The sequence below is a fragment of the Hyperolius riggenbachi genome, chromosome 3 (genome assembly GCF_040937935.1).
Source record: "Hyperolius riggenbachi isolate aHypRig1 chromosome 3, aHypRig1.pri, whole genome shotgun sequence".
NCBI classification, from domain to species: Eukaryota; Metazoa; Chordata; class Amphibia; order Anura; family Hyperoliidae; genus Hyperolius; species Hyperolius riggenbachi.
Genome location: NC_090648.1, coordinates 413,595,062 through 413,615,036, shown reverse-complemented (window position 1 = coordinate 413,615,036; position 19,975 = coordinate 413,595,062). Strand labels below are relative to the sequence as shown.

Below are 19,975 nucleotides of genomic sequence, written 5' to 3'. Positions count from 1 at the left end.
CCAGCCCCAGTATAGGTAGCCAGGTATAGGTGGTGCCTCAGTATAGGTAGACAGGTACAGGTGGTGCCCTCAGTATAGGTAGCTAGGTATAGGTGGTTCCAGCCCCAGTATAGGTAGACAGGTACAGGTGGTGCCCTCAGTATAGGTAGCTAGATATAGGTGGTTCCAGCCCCAGTATAGGTAGCCAGGTATAGGTGGTACCCCAGTATAGGTAGCCAGGTATAGGTGGTGCCCCAGTATAGGTAGCCAGGTATAGGTGGTGCCCCAGTATAGGTAGCTAGGTATAGGTGATTCCAGCCCCAGTATAGGTAGCCAGGTATAGGTGGTGCCCCAGTACAGGTAGCCAGGTATAGGTGATTCCAGCCTCAGTATAGGTAGCCAGGTATAGGTGGTGCCCCAGTATAGGTAGTTATGTATAGGTGGTTCCAGCCCAGTTTAGCCAGGTATAGGTGGTGGCCAAGTATAGGTAGCCTGTAGCCAGATATAGGTGGTGCCCCAGTATAGAAAGTCTGCTGTAGCGAGCTCACTCATCGGCTCCCCACGTTCAAGCGCTGATGTCACACTTCTCTCAGTGCTGGAACATGGTGTGCTGTTTAGTGAGCCACAGGCCCGCAGCCACCACATGTGGCCCTTCCAGTGCTTTGGGGGGAGCCCAGGGCCCCCAGAATCCCTGGGGCCCTTACTGCAGTGTCAGTGCCCCCCGATGGCTGCCCTGCATGTCAAACCAAATTGCTGCAGCTTAAATGTCTGTTTCAAAAAACATCACCATATGATCTCTAAGGAGTTTTAAAGCGATGTGATTGAGGGCTGGTTCACACTGCAAGAGCTTGTTAAGTGCTTGTGATTTGAAAAGCTCTTGCTAATGCACCCAAGTGAGAACACACACTTAGGCTATGTTCACATTATAAATTGCCAGCACTATTTCAAGCGCTGAACAATTTATAGCGATTTTTTAAATCGTTTTTCCCTACGCTTTCGAAGCGCTTTTGCAGAGAAATTTCTTTTTTCACTTCCTGGCGTCAGGGAATAATTGCACAAGTGCTTTTAGGGCGATTTCAAAAAATCGCCAGTGCTTAAAAAAACCCCTAAACGCTCATATCGTGAGCAAGCCCTTAATAAAGAATTAATATAGAGATACATCAGTAATCAATAATAATAATATTAGTATAATAATTATAGTAATAATAATAATCATCATCATCAGTGACCTATATTTTCATATAGAAGAGTTAAATGTAAAGGAGCCACAAAAATAATTTTTATTTTTTTTTAAAGACTTTTTCTGTAAAAATACTGATTGACCCTTGCCATAATCATAACTAGCTGTTCCAATTGTAATCCTTTTGTTTAAAAATCATATTAATGCTTAAACAGAAAACTTTAATGAATCAAAATTAGTAATCGCAGAGACACCACACCATTGTAAGCGTTATACTTGTACTTCAGTCTGCTGCTAACTCATGAGATGCATGCTGATAATTGTACTTGTGCCAGAAAAGTATCATATTCTGGAACTGAATGGAGCCCAATGAATCATCTGTACTCATTGTCCTGACCTGAAGGCCATAGACCACAGAACTGCTATAGGTAAGAAAATAAGATATACAGTACATACCTATATCCATTTGTGGAGGTAAACAAAAAAGAGACACCCCTCCTGTGCCACACCTCTAATCACTTCCCCACCTTTCCAGTTTTGCCTACTACAAATAATTCATAAGCAAGAACAAACTGTAGCTTTAGGGCTCGTTTCCACTATTGCGGTGCAGAATCGCCTGGATTCCACCGCTGATGAAATAGCATGCGGATGCGATTTTTTTCGCGTTTTTTGCCGCGAATTCGCATGCGAATTCGCATAGGTGAGGGTATATGCGAATTTAACCATGTCACTGCCTGTTTGAAGTTACATTGGTACCTATGCGAATTCGCTTGCCGCATGCGAATTTCCTATTAAATACATTAGCGGCGATTCGCATGCATTCCACTCGCAGGCAAATTCGTTGGCTCTTTTGTGCGTTTTTTTACCGCTGAAAAAAACGCACCTCAACAACGCTACAGTGGAAACAGGCCCATCCACTTGCATTACATGTGCGAATCCGCATGCGTTGGACGCATGCGGATTCGCGATAGTGGAAACGAGCCCTTAAAATTCAAACAACACTGCTGCTTTCGACTGTCATTGGTTTTCCTTCATATTAACATTTGAAAATGTAAAGGATTAGAATAGTGGTCCTCTAACTACGGCCCGCAGGCCGAATGTGGCTTTCTGAGGCTTTTTCATTGGCCCCCAAACACAAAATGTATAACTTATAGATGTGGCCCACTGCACCTTTAAATATCGGTGGCCCGCATATAGAATAGCAGTGCTGGCACCACCGATCCACATACTGGATCGGTGGTGGGCAGTCATTAGCTGGCTTCCAATCCAATTCTGCATCAGGTGACACTGCTGTCCAACTGAACGGCAGGTTGTCACCTGGGTATGCTTCACTGTCTGGTGCACAAAGACGTTCTTCGGGCGCCGCATGACTGAATGACTGCTGCTGGGAGTTCTCTTCTGTGCATAATTGGGGGAAATTAATACCTATTCATATTAATATCAATATTCAATGTAATATTTTTCAACATAATTTTATGAATGTTCCGGGGTCCCAGGAGTCTGAAGTATGTTGACTCGGCCATTGACCGAGAATGTTTGGGGACCCCTGGATTAGAATAAGTCATCTATGCTCATTGTCCTGAAGGGCCACATACAGCAGAACTTTTAAGGGCTTGTTTCCGCTGTTGCGACGCGATTTCGGCCGCATTCCGACGCTTGTAAAAACGCATGCGGATGCGTTTCCACATGCGTTTTTACCCGCGATTTCGCATGGCAGGGTGCCATGCGAAATTAACCATGACACTGCCAGGGCTAAATAAAATTGAAAAAGGTGCGAAATCGCACGCGAAATCGCGGGTAAAAACGCATGTAACAAACGCATGCGTTTTTACTATTAAATACATTAGCGGCGATTCGCACGGATTCCCGACGCAGGCGAAATCGTTGGCTCTTTTGTGCGTTTTTTTCACGCTGAAAAAAACGCACCTCAACAACGCTACAGTGGAAACAGGCCCATCCACTTGTATTACATGTGCGGATCTGCATGCGTTGGACGCATGCAGATTCGCGATAGTGGAAACGAGCCCTCAAGGTCATAAAATAAAGGTGGCCGCAAGAATTACAATCTATTTTTTGATTGATTGCAACATTTGAAAAATCTGACCAATGCACCACACACGCGTGTTCAAATTGATCAGAAAAATACCACCACTCCCGATCGACTTACAATATATTTCGGAAGACACCCTTTTTCTTCCCCAAAACTAGGAAGAAAATATTATATTCCGAAGATAAGGTAAACATTGGTGCAGAGTGCACAGGAAAGCACTTACCCATCCTACTGTGCTCCTCACCCCCTCAGTCCAGCTGTTGTAAACGCGATCCTATGGTAGCTGCCGATCACTGCAGCCCCCTGCCGCTGTACGATTCTGGGTCCTCTGTTCCTTGTGGCTTTCTCTGTAGTATTAAAATGTTTGTGTAGTGTTAGTGTAGTGCATTGCTTTGTAGCTTAGATGTTAGGGCAGCAGGAATTAGTATGGTGTAGCTGGTTATAGTGTAGATAGAGTAGCTTAGAGACAGTTGGGTGAAAGAAAAGTCCATAGGACGCCCCTGTGTCTTTTCTCCCTCAAAACCTAAGTGCGTCTTATAGTCCGCAGTGTCTTACAGTCCAAAAAATACAGTATATATTAAGAAAATGGTCTAATTAAAGAAAAAAGATTTTTCCGTACAACCAATGGTTTTAATTGAATTACTGTATTGTGTGTGGCCATATTAAGGTGAACCTAAAGGGAAACAAGTGCCCCTAGGGGATACTTACCTTGGAAGTCGGACGCCCAAAGAGATTTCCCCCTGTTCTCCTCAGCAGGGGCAATCCAGCGCTGGGACCCCCGAAAGTCCCTTGTTGCCCCTGCGTAGCACTAGCGGCTGTAAGCACGGTGTCCAGCGTTAGTAGCCGAGCCTGATCTGATCCACACTACCACGCCGGAGGCAGGCCAATGTAAATATTGTTGTTGTTTGTTTGTGGCTGTAAGCATTGATTCGGGTTGGCTGAGAGGTACAGAGAAAGCCTCATTAGGATCCAGAGGCTTCCCCCTCCCATTGTATTGTTGTACGTGTTTTTTTTTTTTTTTTTTTATTTATTACAGATTTCCTTTAAGATATACAGTACATACCTTCCAACTTTTTGAGATCAGAAAGAGAGACACCACTCCCCTACCACACCTCTAAAATACTTCCACCCACTCCTGTCCCCATCCATACCTTCAGTTACGTTTACCAAGAAGAATTCATAAGTAAAAGCATTGACTGATGATATATAATGATATATATACAGTGGCATAGCAATAGGGGGTGCAGAGGTTGCGACCGCATTGGGGCCCTTGGGCTAGAGGGGCCCATACCCAACTTTAGTATTAGCTCCTTATTTTGTTCTGTGCTGCTAATATTCACTTCTATTGATGCTTTGAAGTAGGGATCATTAAGACACTGTTTTCCATCCTCTTCTTGCATTTCTGACACTGTGATTGTCCTTGATTGGTTTTGGTATGCCGTATTATTATTATTATTTATTGTATTTATAAAGCGCCAACATTTTACGCAGCGCTGCACAATAGATAAATGGGTTAACATACAGGTAGAACATACGGAAACTCACAACAAAACAAGATCATGCAAATGATTTGATAACAATACAGTATCATAGGTCAAAATAGAGACTGTTCGAGTCTACAAGAGGGGTGGTTGCGAGTAAGATTGCATAATCAAGCTGGATACGTTAGGGAGGAGGGCCCTGCCGGAGGCTTACAATCTAAAGGGCAGTCTATAGGCAGTCTTCCAGGTGTCTGTAATGCTGGGAATACACCAGGAGTTTTTTTGGCAGATAGATGGCCTGATAGATCATTTCTGACAGGTCCAATCAGATTTAGAACGTTCTGATCGATTTTCTCATAAAAGTGAATGGAAATCTATCTGAAAATCAATCAGAAAAACAATCGGAAAATCGCTCGGCCAGTAAATTTGCTGAAAAAAAAAAAACTCGTCTGCTTCTCTAGATAGCACTCCAACTAATTTGCAGGAATTTAATGAGGACTACATACAGAGTCTGAAAAATATTTCAAATTGTTGCAACTGCTAAAAACAACAATTTTGATACATATAAAATTACCAATATTACTCCTTTTGAAGGCCCTAGCCAATGACACTTCATGGAATACACCTTCAATTTGCTTCTACGTTATGCAAATCAAAATTACGAACATCAATTGTTGTGTAAATGTAAAACTTGCACTGGGGCCCATAGCTCCTTAGCTATGCTACTGTATATATACAGTATATATAATGATAGTTCTCAAAAAGGCACAAATGAGTAAGATAGCTGGAGGAATACTGGGGGGATTTGGTTCTAAGGAACGCTTGTCCCTGCGAAGAAGTTACGCTTGGGAGCTATGGAGATAGACTGTGTACTATACTTGTACATTTATTGTTGACTGCAGCTGCCCTCGTTCAGCATGGCTGCCGGGGCTTCAGCGCCACTTGTAAGTGGACTCTCCAGTAGTTCGGAGTGACAGATCCCAGCATGCAGCGGGGCAGCGTCTGGCCCACACCAACATGGCTACCCCCATGCACCGGCTGATTGCTCGCAGACAGGCGTAAGTAAGGCGCAGTCTGGAGGGGTGTTGGGCTGCTGCTAAGTGAGAGCTCGCCGAGGCTTTCTAGTCTCCTTGTGGCGGGCGGGGTAATAGGCTGTACGGCAGTGAGTCTGGCTGTCTGGACGAAGGGGAGGGGTGTTGTTATTTGGAGTAATCGTGGCTGTGTGTGGACGGGAAAGGCTGTGTGCGATGTGTTAGAGGATCCCTGGCAGAGTCCAGAGCTGCAGATTGTGTTTATGTGTGCCATGATCTGCTTCTGTACCTGGAAGCAATAGTCTGAGCTCTCTAGTAACATATGTAGGAAAGTCACTCTACCCACTTCCAAAACTCATAACTGGGCCACTTATAGGAAATCAGAAGAATACCTGCTATCAGTGTCATGCAAACAACTACCGTCACAGTTATAGCAAGTGTTTATCAACAGCTTTATATGCCTAAAATGCCAATTAATGATCCAGTTTTTTGTCTGATCGATGGGTTCTGCATTGTTGATGGTACCAATCGATAACAAACTATTTACTGATTGTCTATCAATCTGCTTTTTGGACTGATTTTTTTGGTGCTAGTCTAGTTTATGGGACCCAACAGGAAACCTCATATGGAAATTCCACTAACTTGGTCGGGTGGACAGCACCCTGGGTTTCATGTTGTAGTAAACTACACCCACACTCTTTGACCAATCAAAATGCTTCGTGCTGTGTAGAGGATATGTTTGGCAAACTGTTTTTGTATGAGGTTTCCTGCTGGGTTCCTTAAACTAGACTAGCTCAATTTTCCTTGCTTTTTGTGGGCCCAACCTATCATGTCTGACCAATCGCATTTATCGGATTGGCCGGTCGATCACACAGGACACTGCATTGTTAATGGGCACCTTAAGACTTAGTTAACACTTGATACTTTCCCAGCATTAGAAAGCTGTATTTTTAACCACTTAACGACCGCCTAACGCCCATAGGCGTCGTCGGGTCGTTTGTGGTATAGCATGGTTTCCATGCTAGTTCACGGAGACTGTCTCCGTGAACAGCGTGCGAGCCGCCGATCGCGGCTCGCACGCATAATGTAAACATCCGGGGAAGAAATCCCCGCTGTTTACATCACACGGCGCTGCTGCGCAGCAGCGCCGTGATGTAGATCGGCGATCCCCGGCCTCTGATTGGCCGGGGATCGCCGGCATCTGATAGGCAGAAGCCTGTCCTATCCGGCGCAGGACGGAACTCCGTCCTGCGCCGCTCACAGGGTAAGGGAGAGGGAGGGAAAGCCGGGGAGGGCGGAAAGCGCTCCGGAGGGGTACTTTGAAGAGCCACCCCCGGAAAGTGCGGGTAGCCGGCGGCGATCAGACCCCCCCAGCAGGACATCCCCCTAGTGGGGAAAAAAGGGGGGAAGTCTGATTGCCCTGGCTATTTCCTGATCGGTGCTGCGGGCTGGAGAGTCCACGCAGCACCGATCAGAAGAAAACTGCGTGGTCCTTAAAGGGAACCTAAACTGAGAAGGATATGGGTTTTTCCTTTTAAAATAATACCAGTTGCCTGACACTCCTGCTGATCCTGTGTCTCTAATACTTTTAGCCACAGCCCCTGAACAAGCATGCAGATCAGGTGCTCTGACTGAAGTCAGACTGGATTAGCTGCATGCTTGTTTCAGGGTGTGATTCAGCCACTATTGCAGTCACAGAGATCAGCTGGACTGCCAGGCAACTGGTATTGTTTAACAGGAAACATCCATACCCCTCTCAGTTAAGGTTCCCTTTAAGTGGTTTTAAAGAGCTATAAATGCCCACATGGGCAACCCCTTTCATGGTAATGTGTCACCCGCAGGACACTTTAAGGGCTGGAACCCACAAGAGCGGTTTTTTGAGCATTTTGGCAGCGCTGCGATACGCTAGCGTTTTGCCAAAACGCTCAGCTAATGTTAATGGATGGGGCAACTTCCACAGGAGCGTTTGCGTTTCCCAGAAACGCAAACGCAGGACCTGCAGCATTTTGGGAGCATTAGCGCTTCAATGTAAAGTATTGAAACGCTAGCAGAAACGCTCAGCAAAACCTAAACTGAGCGGTTTTGCTAGCGTTTTGCGGTTCAGCACACTGTAACAAAATTAAAAATAATTCACAGGACCAATCAGGATAAAAACGCGAAACGCAAAACGCTACACAACCGCTGAGGAAAAAAATACACTGTTGCAAAACGCGACCGAAAACGCGCATGAATCCGCTTGCAAACCGCTCAGACAAAACGCTAGCGGTTGCGTTTTGCGTTTGCGGATTTCAGTGGGTTCCAGGCCTTAAGCTATACATCCAAATAAATGAGGCATGCAGAATCAGACCACTGTTTACTGGGAAATACAATTGACCTGTACAACTGCTCAGAATACCCTGGATTTTCTATTTGTATACATAGGCTTTAAAAGGCATGTAAGTGTATAAACATTTTCTGAACTTTTGTAGTTTGTATCTAAAACCAGTGTACTGCAAATTTTGACCATGGTTCCATGTCTGTATCCTTGTCTCTAGCATCAAATCTATAGTGTGCTTTCCCCTGATAGAGGCCTATAACATAGAACAAAGTGTACGTGTTTCTATGGGTCAGGATAAAGGGGAAAGAGGCGCCCAGAGAAGATAAAATGCGTTAAAAACAAAATGTAAAAAAAAAAAATGAGGTGGCTTACCTCAATGAAGACAAATTCACGTATTAACCACCCTGGCGTTCTATTAAGATCGCCAGGGCGGCTGCATGAGGGTTTTTTTTTAAATAACAAAAAAAAAACTATTTCATGCAGCCAACTGAAAGTTGGCTGCATGAAAGCCCACTAGATGGCGCTCCGGAGGCGTTCTTCTGATCGCCTCCGGCGGCCAAAAGTAACACGGAAGGCTGCAATGAGCAGCCTTCCGTGTTTTGCTTACTTTGTCACCATGGCGACGAGCGGAGTGACGTCATGGACGTCAGCCGACGTCCTGACGTCAGCCGCCTTCGATCCAGCCCTTAGCGCTGGCCGGAACTATTTGTTCCGGCTGCGCTGGGCTCAGGCGGCTGGGGGGACCCTCTTTCGCCGCTGCTCGCGGCGGATCGCCGCAGAGCGGTGGCGATCGGGCAGCACACGCGGCTGGCAAAGTGCCGGCTGCGTGTGCTGCTCTTTATTTCATCAAAATCGGCCCAGCAGGGCCTGAGCGGCACCCTCTGGCGGTAATGGACGAGCTGAGCTCGTCCATACCGCTAAGGTGGTTAATAGAATTTTATTGCACTGGCAATGCGTTTCGTGGGTGCATAGCCATTTCCTCAGGCCAAATGGCACTGCCTAATAGTGCTTGTAGCCACAAATAAGGTGCCTCTGTTGCTACATTTTATGGCTTCAAGCACTATTAGGCACTGCTATTTGGCCTGAGGAAGTGGGTATGCACCCACGAAACGTGTTGCCAGTACAATAAAATTCTAATACATGAATTTGTCTTCATTGAGGTAAGCCACCTCACTTTTTTCATTTTATTTGTTTTTAATGCATTTTTATCTTCTCCAAATGGAGTCGGGGTTATACATCTCCTCTTGCTTCTAGTGGTCAGTTGCCCTTCTGCAAACCATTTTTGTGAGTATAATCAATCCACATATTTTATATACTTCTGGTACTGTGACATACTGCACCATTTGGGAATCCTGTTGTCTCTGTGTTTTCTTTTTGCAGGGTGCAATTTTTATTATCCCTACTTTTTGTCCATGTTTGTATGGGTATGGGCGCGCATAGGACTTTGTGCGCGATCTGATTGAGAAATCCGGTGCTAACCTACTTAGCACCCTGGTTAGCGCGCCTAAAGACTTTAGACGTGCTAAGTAGGTTAGCACCGCTTTGTGAATCAAGCCCAAAGGTCTAAAATCCCGATTGCGGTATTTTCCCGCCCAGATTCTTTTTACCGAACGCACTTTTATGAATGATAGCCTTTTTTGTGATCTGTTGCTATTAGATATTTGTGTATTTCTGTACACGCATCTGGTAAAACCTATTTATAGTTTTAATTTTTTTTTAAGTATTTCCCCTTTTACCTCCACAACTCTCCCACCCTAACTTAAAGAGGAACTCCAGTGAAAATAATGTAATAAAAAAAGTGCTTCATTTTTACAATAATTATGTATAAACAATTTAGTCAGTGTTTGCCCATTGTAAAATTATTTTGAAATCCCTGATTTACATTCTGACATTTATCAAATGGTGACATTTTTACTGCTGGCAGGTGATGTAGCTCCTGTTTGTTTGTTTTTGGCAGTTGGAAACAGCTGTAAACAGCTATTTCCCACAATGCAACAAGGTTCACAGACCGGACACTGCTAGGAGTACCATGGTTCTCAGAGTTTCTTCTGGGAGGAGTTTCACCACAATATCAGCCATACAGCTCCCCCTGATGATCCGTTTGTGAAAAGGAATACATTTCTCATGTAAAAGGGGGTATTAGCTACTGATTGGGATGAAGTTCAATTCTTGGTCATGGTTTCTCTTTAAAGTGAACCTTAAGCCAGAAAAAAAAAGTTTTACTCACCTGGGGCTTCTACCAGCACCCTGCACCAGTCCTGTGCCCTCGCAGCCACTCACTAATCCATGGTCCCCCGCTGCCAGCTAGTTTCGTTTTTGCCGACAGGACTGGCCACGTGTAGGTTTCTCCGCATTCCCGACTGTAATTAGCATTATTGCGGGCCTCAACATGCACAAAAATACATGTTGCCGTATATCTATACGTTCGTAATGCGGCAACGCATATTTTTGTACACGTTGCATTCCGCAATAGCGCTAATTACAGTGGGGAATTCGGAAAAAGCTAAGCGTGGCCAGTCCTGACGGGCCTGTCGGCAAAAACGAAACTAGCTGGCAGCGGGGGACCAGAGGATTAGTGAGTGGCTGCGAGGGCACAGGACTGCTGCAGGGGGCTGGTAGAAGCCCCAGGTGAGTAAAACTCATTTTTTTTTTCTTGCTTAAGTGTCCCTTTAAGATCACCAGGACCCATCCCTACGACCCATCCCTGATATTATACTAGCCTTTCTGCAGACACCTATCACCTTATGGAAATGAACTGCTGTGTCCATCTCATTGACCCCCCCCCCCCTCCCCTCCCACTGTAACATCTGGGAGGGGTGTTAGGTAAGCTGCTCACACCCTCTCCTGACCCACTGATTGGGGAGCTAGCATGGGTGAGTTGAGCTAGCATGAAAGTCTATAGGGAACAGTTCTCCAATCTCAGTAATGTCTACAGCTTAAAGAATTCTAATTGGCTGTTAAGTGTGGATGTATTATTACTACAACCTATCTGAAACCTAGCAGATTGAAAGGGAGTTGCCCACCCAAACACATTAGCGTAATTTCCCTGTGGACTTTCATGCTGGCTCATCTGGACCATACTAGCGCCCTGATTGTAAACTAGTATCTTTCAGTCTTTCTTTGATGCAAAAAATGTTTCTATGTTGATTCTTTACAACATAGGTAAAGGTGTTGAATGAGCTACATGAATATAAAAAGTGATAGTTACGAGTTACTTGCACTTTTACTATTTATTGTTGCTTGTAGGCTATGTAGTATGAGGATCAACAGATTTTGAAAACTGTGAACAGATTGTGTAGGTAAACTCTCATACTACATGACGTTGGTAGAATCGGTCAGCCACTGGCCAATCAAAATGGAAGTAGAATATGTACTACCATATATTTTTCTTCTTGAGAATCTTGGAGATGTTTTTCTTTAACAGTATTTCTTTATTTCTCCATTAGCATAGGGGTTTTCAGCTTTTCATTATGGAGATGCAAATGGGTGGGAGGGGCTTTCTGTATTAATTTAATAGTAACATTAAATATTACCATTTTAATTTTGTTTGGCACTCTTATCTGCCAGTTTGACTAGTACATTTTTGTTTGCAGAAAAGTCAGGTTTTTTTTGCCATTTAATGATTGTCATTGTGTGTTTCCAGCATTTTCTAGTGTCTTCTTCACCTTGTCAAGCACTAGGGGAATGCCAGACATAGCGATGCATTGTGTCCATCACTACATGTTTGCCAAATGCTTAGGAATTGTCTGCCAAATATGCATGCAAATGTTTGGCAGGTGATCTATTAGGTTACATTATAACCATTGAAGTCAATAGGGAAAATCTGGTTGTTTCTGTTTGTGACAGAATTTTTTCAGCTTCACCCCATGACTAAGTGACCTAAGTTTGGTGAGTGTAACTTCAAAGCTTTTTTCGAGAGGCAAAAATTTCCAATGAAAGTCTATGGGAAAAATTGGGTTTTCGGGGGGCCGCCCCAGGGGCAAAGCAACCTGCATGGCTACGGACCAAAGAAGTGTGCTAAGTTTGAAAATCGTACTCCTAAAACTCTGGGAGAAGTAGCGTATAGAAAACTGCTAAATACATCTTTTATTTGGGGTGACACCAACAATATGTAGTCCAAGGTTGGGGAGTCTAGCTTCAAAACTGTACAAGCAGTGGCGGTTTGAAAATGTTCCCTTAAGTCGGTACAAAAAAAGGTGGCTTCCGGGGTCTGCTGCAGGGGAGCGGAGGGTGGGATCGCTTACTAAAGCACAAGCAATGTACTTTGCTATAAGACGAAGAAGTGTAGAAAGTTTGGTGCTTCTATCCCTAAAACTGTAGGAGGAGTAGCGTGTAGAAAATGGGGGGGGGGGGGGCAAAAAAAGCCAACATAATTAGCTGTGCAGAAAATCTGAGCTTTTTACTCATTTCAGCACCTGGACTTATCCACTGACTGGCAGCAAACTTGGACACTCCCATATCTCAGACTTTGCTGGGTACCCTATAAAATTACTGTTTTACATACTTACATTAGCTTACATTAGCAAGCTAAGATGATTAAAAAAAAAACATTATGAACCCCAAGTGGTGCAGATTCCTTTGGAGAGAGGAGGTCTGTTTCGCAGTTGGTGCATTTTATGTTAATAGCGGCAAGAAAAGTGATAAGTGGATCTATCAGAGCATCAGGGAAAAATGTATCATCAGCATGTTCACTTTGGTGGAAATAAAGCACAGTTACCCTGTTTCAGTATACGGAATGGTATGGCATGTGAGATCTAGAAGGCAAACTAGGTAAACTCAAGGTGGGGGGTGGAATATAGGGGATTTGGACTCCAGACTAGATCTTTATCTTTTGATACCCCATAACTGAAAGTGCGTACAAGGTCTTGTAATATGGATGTATGAAAATGTGCATTCTCTGTTTCCTAGGATTTCAGGTTTCATTTTGAAAATTCTGAAATAAAATTGTAAATAACAATATCTGAAATAAAAGCATGTTTTTTAATGTTATCTCTTTCTGTTCTAGTGAAGCAAACAAGCAGAATGTACGTTGTCAAAAGTGCCTAGAGATTGGCCACTGGAGTTATGAATGTACCGGCAAAAGAAAGTATCTATACAGGCCCTCCAGAACAACTGAACTGAAGAGAGCCTTGAAAGAGAAAGAAGCTAGAATGCTTCTAGGGCAGAGGTAAAAACTGTCCTTGTGAATGTACAGCCTCTTGCATGTCATTACAGGATAAGGCCTCTTAAAATGCATTTATCCTTTGTTTACTCTTCCTTTATGTGCTTATTCTTGAAAATATTCTTCGTCCCTTCCACCTGCACAGGGCTACAGCTGCTGGTTCTTTGATCATAGATTACTCATTCTCCAACTCGTTGAGGGTACTAATGGAAGATAGGCACAGTAATAGAAAACTGTTACATACATCTTCCATCTCCACATTCTCATGGCTGGCAATATTTGTGTCTCATTTTATTTATTTTTACAGCCATTTAAAAGGTTTTGCTGAACACCAATGGTCAGAACAATAGATTACCATCAGGCAGCACTTTGTTGTATCTGAACTAATATGCTCTCATATTCATTTATACTATTCTGCTGCTGATCTATGAGGCAAGAATGTAGATAAGGGAAGATAGTGTAGGAAAAGGTAGTAATTAGGGAAGAAAGGAGGACCATGCAATGCTTCCTAAATGTCAGGGCCCTTCTGATCATGGCATTGGTAGTTGGTGTGAGCGCTCCTAGGGCGTGAAGTCTTAAGTGACTACGGGACTTCGCCAGTGACTACGGGACTTCGCCAGTGACTACGGGACTTCGCCAGTGACTACGGGACTTCGCCAGTGACTACGGGACTTCGCCAGTGACTACGGGACTTTGACCATGACCCCTAGTGGGTGACAGGACAGGCTACTCTGCTGCCTGGTGGCCACCAGCTCACAAATCTGGGGATGACCCCACCTGTGATCAAAATGCCAGGAAGGCAACCCCACAGTGAGTAATGTAGTGGAAGGTAGCATTGACGGGGCAGACTGGAAGGTAGGAACAAAAGGGCGGACTGGCAACTAATGGAGCTGACTGGTCACTGACAGACTGACTGACGGCTGTTGACTAGTCAAAAGAAATAGCGTGACTAGATGACGTGACATACAAAGACTTAACAGCACTGGACACTGGCCAGGGTTTAAAAAACCCTGGCCTTCACACCAGTGCTAAGGCTCGTGCATAATAGCACGCATGTGTTGTGCCCGGCAGGAACCGCATCAGTGGGCACTAACAGAAAGAAGGGACCAGCTGCTGGATCCCTGTAAGGGTGAACGTGACACTAACTTACTTTAACACTCAGTGATTATGGGTAGTTCCAAAGATTCTTGTAATTTTTTAAATATCATCTGAGACCAAGTAATAACATTGTTTGACCCTGTCCTGGGATGCCAGGATCATTTCTTTCTTTTCTTCCATGTCAGCAACTTTTTTTTTATAGAAGAAAAACATTGTGAAAGGGACCCCTGTCATTGCCACAAAAGTGGTAAACTGCACACAGCACCAGGCAGAGTGTGGGGAGGTACTGTTGAACGGAGTTCCTTCTCCCATTCTCATTTTTATTGTGCTGGTATCCCTCTGGTAAATAAACCCATGTCTGAGCATCTAGCAGGTTGAAAGTAGCATATCCAGATGCAGCACCAGCCTCCTCATCTCGAGTCACATCCTATCTGTTTCCTCGCTAGGCATTATTACTGGCCAATTAAGGGTGATGGGTAGATTTTTTTTTTTTGTCTGTAAGGTGGCACTGCACTTCAGCCAGCTCTGGCCCTGAGTGCACATTACTATAGCAGATAGCATTGCAATACTAAGGTGGATTTGGGAGGATCTCGCATTTAGCAACCTTGTTTCTTACATAAGGTAAAATATACAGTACATTAAGCGTAAGTACAATGACACTTTTTAAGCTGGATCAGAATTAGGCTGAATCAGTTATATTAAAAACACAGGTTGAATGTTAACTCCTTTTAAAGCCAATGTTCTGTTAAAAGCAAACCTGAACTGAAAATTAAAAGTCAAAATAAACAGACAGGTCATACCTACCTCCTGTAAACTCTACTGCTTAATCTTTTTCCTCTCCCACATCGTGTTTGTACATGGTGATCGATGGAATTCTCCGTCCTCCATTTTAAAAATGGCAGTGACCATGTAACAGCTTCCGGGTCAGCAAATTGTTGAGCTGTAATATCGCCCACTTGAGCCATGAGGAAAACATGGACATTACCCTGCATATGATTTGTCCTTTCAGCTACAACTGACAGCAACTGATAGATAACTAACAGTAATTGATATTTCAGTTCTGACAAAATTTTGTCAGAACTGGAAGGGATCGTTGTTAGAAGAAAATGGTGAGCTTCTGAGAGGAACTGATGGCGAGTTAAAGAGAACCTGAAGTGAGTAAAATTATTTAAAATAAACACATGACGTAGCTGCAAATGAATATTACATACTTACCTCACCATCACTTATTCTCAGAAGCTCACCATTTTCTTATTACAGTGATCCCTTCCAGTTCTGACAATATTTTGTCAGAACGGAAATATACCAGTTGCTGTCAGTTATGTCTCAGCAGTTGTCAGTTACCGCTGAATGTGCAAGGTAATGTCCATGTTTCCCTATGGCTCAAGTGGGTGATATCACAGTTCAACAGTGTGCTGACCAGGAAGCTGTTACGGGGTAAAAGCCATTTTTAAAATGGAGGACGGAGAATTCCATTGATCACAGTGGACAAATGGGACGCAGGAGAGGAGAAAGAGATTGAGGCGTAGACTACTCAGGAGGTAAGTATGACCTGTGTATGGTTATTTTGACTTTTCATTTTCAGTTCAGGTTCTCTTTAAGTATGTAATAATATTCATTTGCAGGTACATCATGTGTCTATTTTAAATAATTTTACTTGGTTCAGGTTAACTTTAACAATATTAACATACTTTAATATTCTTGTTACAGTAGCAGCAATAGTTTGCCAGAAATAAAGATGAAGAAGAAACGGTGAGCATTTTTTGGAAAAAGATTTTGCGTCTTATTTTATTTTTTAATTGTCGGAAATGTACATTTTATATTCATGAAAATCAGTTATTGTTGTTAAATAGTTCACTTGTGCTACTTTTATTAAAGTGTACTTGTCATTTACTCACAGCTTTTGAACTAAACTCAATTTTTTTGCATGTTTTTTTTTAGATTTGTACAATTTGTTGAATTGGTAAATATGGGGGTATTTTATGTTGTTTAAAATATGTACAATTTGTTGAATCGGTAACTAAGAGATGCATAGGTATAAAATACTTTTTACAATATTTGTGTATCATGTTTACAGTATTTTTTTTTTCTCTACCCATGTGTGTATTGCTTAAAATTGCCCAAAATGTTTTCACTGTGAAACAAAATGTACTTTGCAAAATTCAAGTGAAAATGGGTTAATGGAGGCTGCCATATTTATTTCCTTTTAAGCAATACCAGTTGCCTGGCTATCCTGCTGATCCTCTGACTTTAATATTTTTAGCCATAGCCCCTGAAAAGTCATGCAGCAAACCATGCGTTTCTGACGTTATTGAGAGCTCTAACAAGATCAGCTGCATGCGTGTTTCTGGAGTGATTCAGACACCATTGCAGCCAAAGAGCACAGCAGAGCTGCCAGGCAAATGGTATTGTATAAAAGGAAATAAATATGGCAGCCTCTATATTCTTCTCACTTCAGTTGTCCTTTAAGAATTATGGAAGCTGTAACATGACATTATCCATTGAAGGCTTTAAGAGATCTGTGTAATAAAAGGAAAAAACTAATTGCAGCTCTTTCTCTTGCACTTTTCAGACCTAAAAGTGTGACCAGCTCCAGTAGTAGCAGCTCAAGCAGCAATAGCTCAGACAGTGAGCCCTCTTCAGACAGTGAGGACACATCCAGCTCCTCGTCATCCTCAGAAGATAGCTCTTCTAGCTCCTCCTCCTCATCAGAAGACAGCTTCTCAGAGTCTGAATCAGAGTCTGAGTCAGATTCGGAATCAAGCAGTAGCAGCGACACAAGCTCAAGCAGCAGCAGTGAAGAAGACACAAGCTCAGATGATGAGCCACTTAGGAAGAAAAGAAAGCACTAGATGAAATCATTGGTCTTAAGTGGTTTCAAGACCTCTACATGGAAATAACTTCTTTCTTGGAGTATCTATGTTACTGTTTTAATGGCGAACTTGGTGTCCTACCCTGTAAAAGTTTTCAATTCTTAGATTTTTGGTACTGAGTGTCTCAATAGAAATACCACATACATCATTTTCTAGTTTTCTATTATAATTTTACTCTGTAGAAGTAAGAGTGGCAATCGATTTTTCCAGATCACTTTTAAAAGACCAAATATGATATGTAACTTTAGAAGCAAAACTAGGACATCATATTGTCTTCACTCCGTTTGCCATGAGGGGTAACATGAGAGGGTTCTCGGCATAATATCCCAAAACACGCTCCAAGCTCATCTGCATAGCAGCACAAGGTGTCCCACACCGGCAGACTATGCCAGGTGTGTGGTCTGTAGCACCAGCTAGGATCTCCTAAACTATTCTTTGGTTCCCAGGTGATTAATTTCAGACTTCCATAGCGCCGACACACATTTTGCAGCCTTTTACAAATGGCATGGAATACTTCACATCACTAACTGTCTCTCAGCAGGGCTCACAACCTAATGGTCTGTGCCATTATCAGGGCCGTGGAGTCGGTACAAAAATTATCCAACTCCGACTCCTCAGGTTATGAAACCACCAACTCTGACTTCAGGTACCCAAAATTGCTCCGACTCCTCCACATGCCTTGCAGGGCTATAGAGTGGGTACAAAAATCATCGGACTCCTTAGTTCATGTAACCACCAACTCCACGTACCCAAAAATTGCTCTGACTCCACAGCCCTGGCCTTTATGATATCACTCCGATATACATTAGTGTAATGTCATAAATACGTTTTAGCTTGGCCTAACAAGGTCTAATAAAAACAAGAGATGCCACTTATTTACTTATTTGAGCCCTGCTTATGTAGAGTATTGTGGTGTTCAATTGTGATCACTAATTCACCTTCACTAGACACACCCTAGCTATCCTTTAACAGAATCACAGTAGGATCCTGGTTGCAACCTAATCACTCTAGGATGGACAGATGTGTCAGCAATGTGATTTTTTTTTTTTTTTTTTTTTGTAATCTACCTATCTAAGAAAAGCAGTTGGTGGGAAAGACAGACAGACTTTGCTTACCAGGATAATGCCTTTGGGAGGCCTTCTGCCTATTTAAGAATAAGTTGGAGAACCCCTAAAAAGCATCCGTTAAAGCAGAGCCTGGATGGTTTTATTTTTTTCTTACTGCATAGTGCATACTGCATTTTTAGTCAAAGTTAATAAAAAGCAAAATTAAGTACCTATTACCATTTTAGATATGAACGAGGGTTTTTCAATACACTTTTTTTTATATACTTTGCTTTTGAGACCAATTTATTTCATATCACTATGCTTAATGTGTACCTGCAGAGAAAAAAAATACCCCTATGGGGTATTCGCCTTGAGAGGGAGAAGCCTCTGGGTCCTGGAGAGGCTTCCCCCGTCCTCCTCCACCGGCCGCTCCAGCATGTGCACTAGCACAAACCCGCTTGGCATTCTTGGTAAAAGCCAAGCCTGATGGGGTTTATGCTATTGCACGAGCTGGCTATGCAGTAGCATGGATCCAATCTGGCATGGCTTTTTCCGCCAAAGCCCAGGTGGACCATTGCTACTGCACAGGCGCAGTGCAGCTGCGTTTCAAGGTCTCCAGAGCTGGATTGAGCTAGTGGAGGAGGATGGGGAAGCCTCTACATGATCTAGAGGCTTCCCCCTCCTGAGGTAAATATCAATTTTTTTAAAAACAGCACATGCTCTGTGAAGACTAGTGTGAGGGCAAAAGCTTGCTCCATTGTTATATTCTTTCTATCAAAGTGCAGTGATGGCCATAGAGTAGTGTGCTACAGGCCAAAAGGGTGTAACAGAGGTAGAAGAGGACTCCTGCTTTTTTCACAATTCAATATGCACTATGTAGTGGATAAAAGGAAAAAATATATGTATATGACCAGGCTGGATGTGATAGCTGATCCACTATAACATGTACATAGATTGTATGCGCACAGTTAACAGGGTCTAAAGGTCCGCTCTCCAAGCTGTGAAATACTGTAACATATCAGCTTTGAGGATTATTTTTTTAGAGGAATATATAAAGGAGGATTTATCTGAGTAGAGATTGGGTGATATCAGGGTGTATTCACAACTTGAGTGGCCTATAGTGTTATATTTTTATGATAAATGAGAGAGAGAAATGCCCGGTGATTTTAACTGTTATGATTATGTTGTTTTTTTTTCTTTGGTTTTTTTTTTGCTTATTTTAATGTGTAATTAATCGGATTGCACAGTTGAGTTTCATTGTAAAAAGAAAAAGTGCCATGTGTGTAAATAAGACTAAAGCTTGCGACTTTCCTGTCTGGCAGGCTTGTCCAGCACAATGAGGAGTAATGTCACCTTGTATCAGATTTTTTGCTTAATAAACGTATGCCTTTTTACTATTCCTTTCTATTACTTTCATGTATGTGATGTGCAGACAGTTGCTACCAGTAGTTTAAAATGATTGCATGTAATTTTTTGACTGTCACTTTGAGATTTGATAAAGTTAACTAATCTCATTATAAAACTTGACCGAATTATTTTTACCACCAAGAAGAAGAAACCAAGTCAAGAACGCCAAGGTCCTCTTTCATCGTGTCTATCCAGTGGCACGGTTTCCTTCATCCAAGCTATGTCTCAGTATTCTGTTATGAAAGTAAGAACTGGATGTGTGATAATAATCTCTCCAAAGTATTAGTGGAGAAAGAATACAAGTGCTCCTTCAGATCATACACTTTGCCAGGTGCTTCTTGTAACCACTCCA

The 19,975-nt window shown here is 42.9% G+C and overlaps 1 protein-coding gene across 2 annotated transcripts in view; it reads left to right on the top strand.

Moving 5' to 3' along the window:
• ZCCHC10 (zinc finger CCHC-type containing 10) overlaps window positions 1-19,613 on the top strand; it is a 70,276-nt gene extending 50,663 nt beyond the window's left edge. The window contains exons 1-4 of one of the 2 annotated variants that reach the window (XM_068272930.1): window positions 5,650-5,748; window positions 13,044-13,205; window positions 16,008-16,049; window positions 16,870-19,613. In XM_068272930.1, the coding sequence (XP_068129031.1) occupies window positions 5,708-5,748; window positions 13,044-13,205; window positions 16,008-16,049; window positions 16,870-17,149 (525 nt within the window). In that variant the 5' untranslated portion in view covers window positions 5,650-5,707 and the 3' untranslated portion in view covers window positions 17,150-19,613. Of the gene's footprint in view, window positions 1-5,649; window positions 5,749-13,043; window positions 13,206-16,007; window positions 16,050-16,869 lie in introns of those variants that run through there. The other variant, XM_068272929.1, reaches the window with a different exon arrangement.
• Window positions 19,614-19,975: the final 362 nt, after the last annotated feature.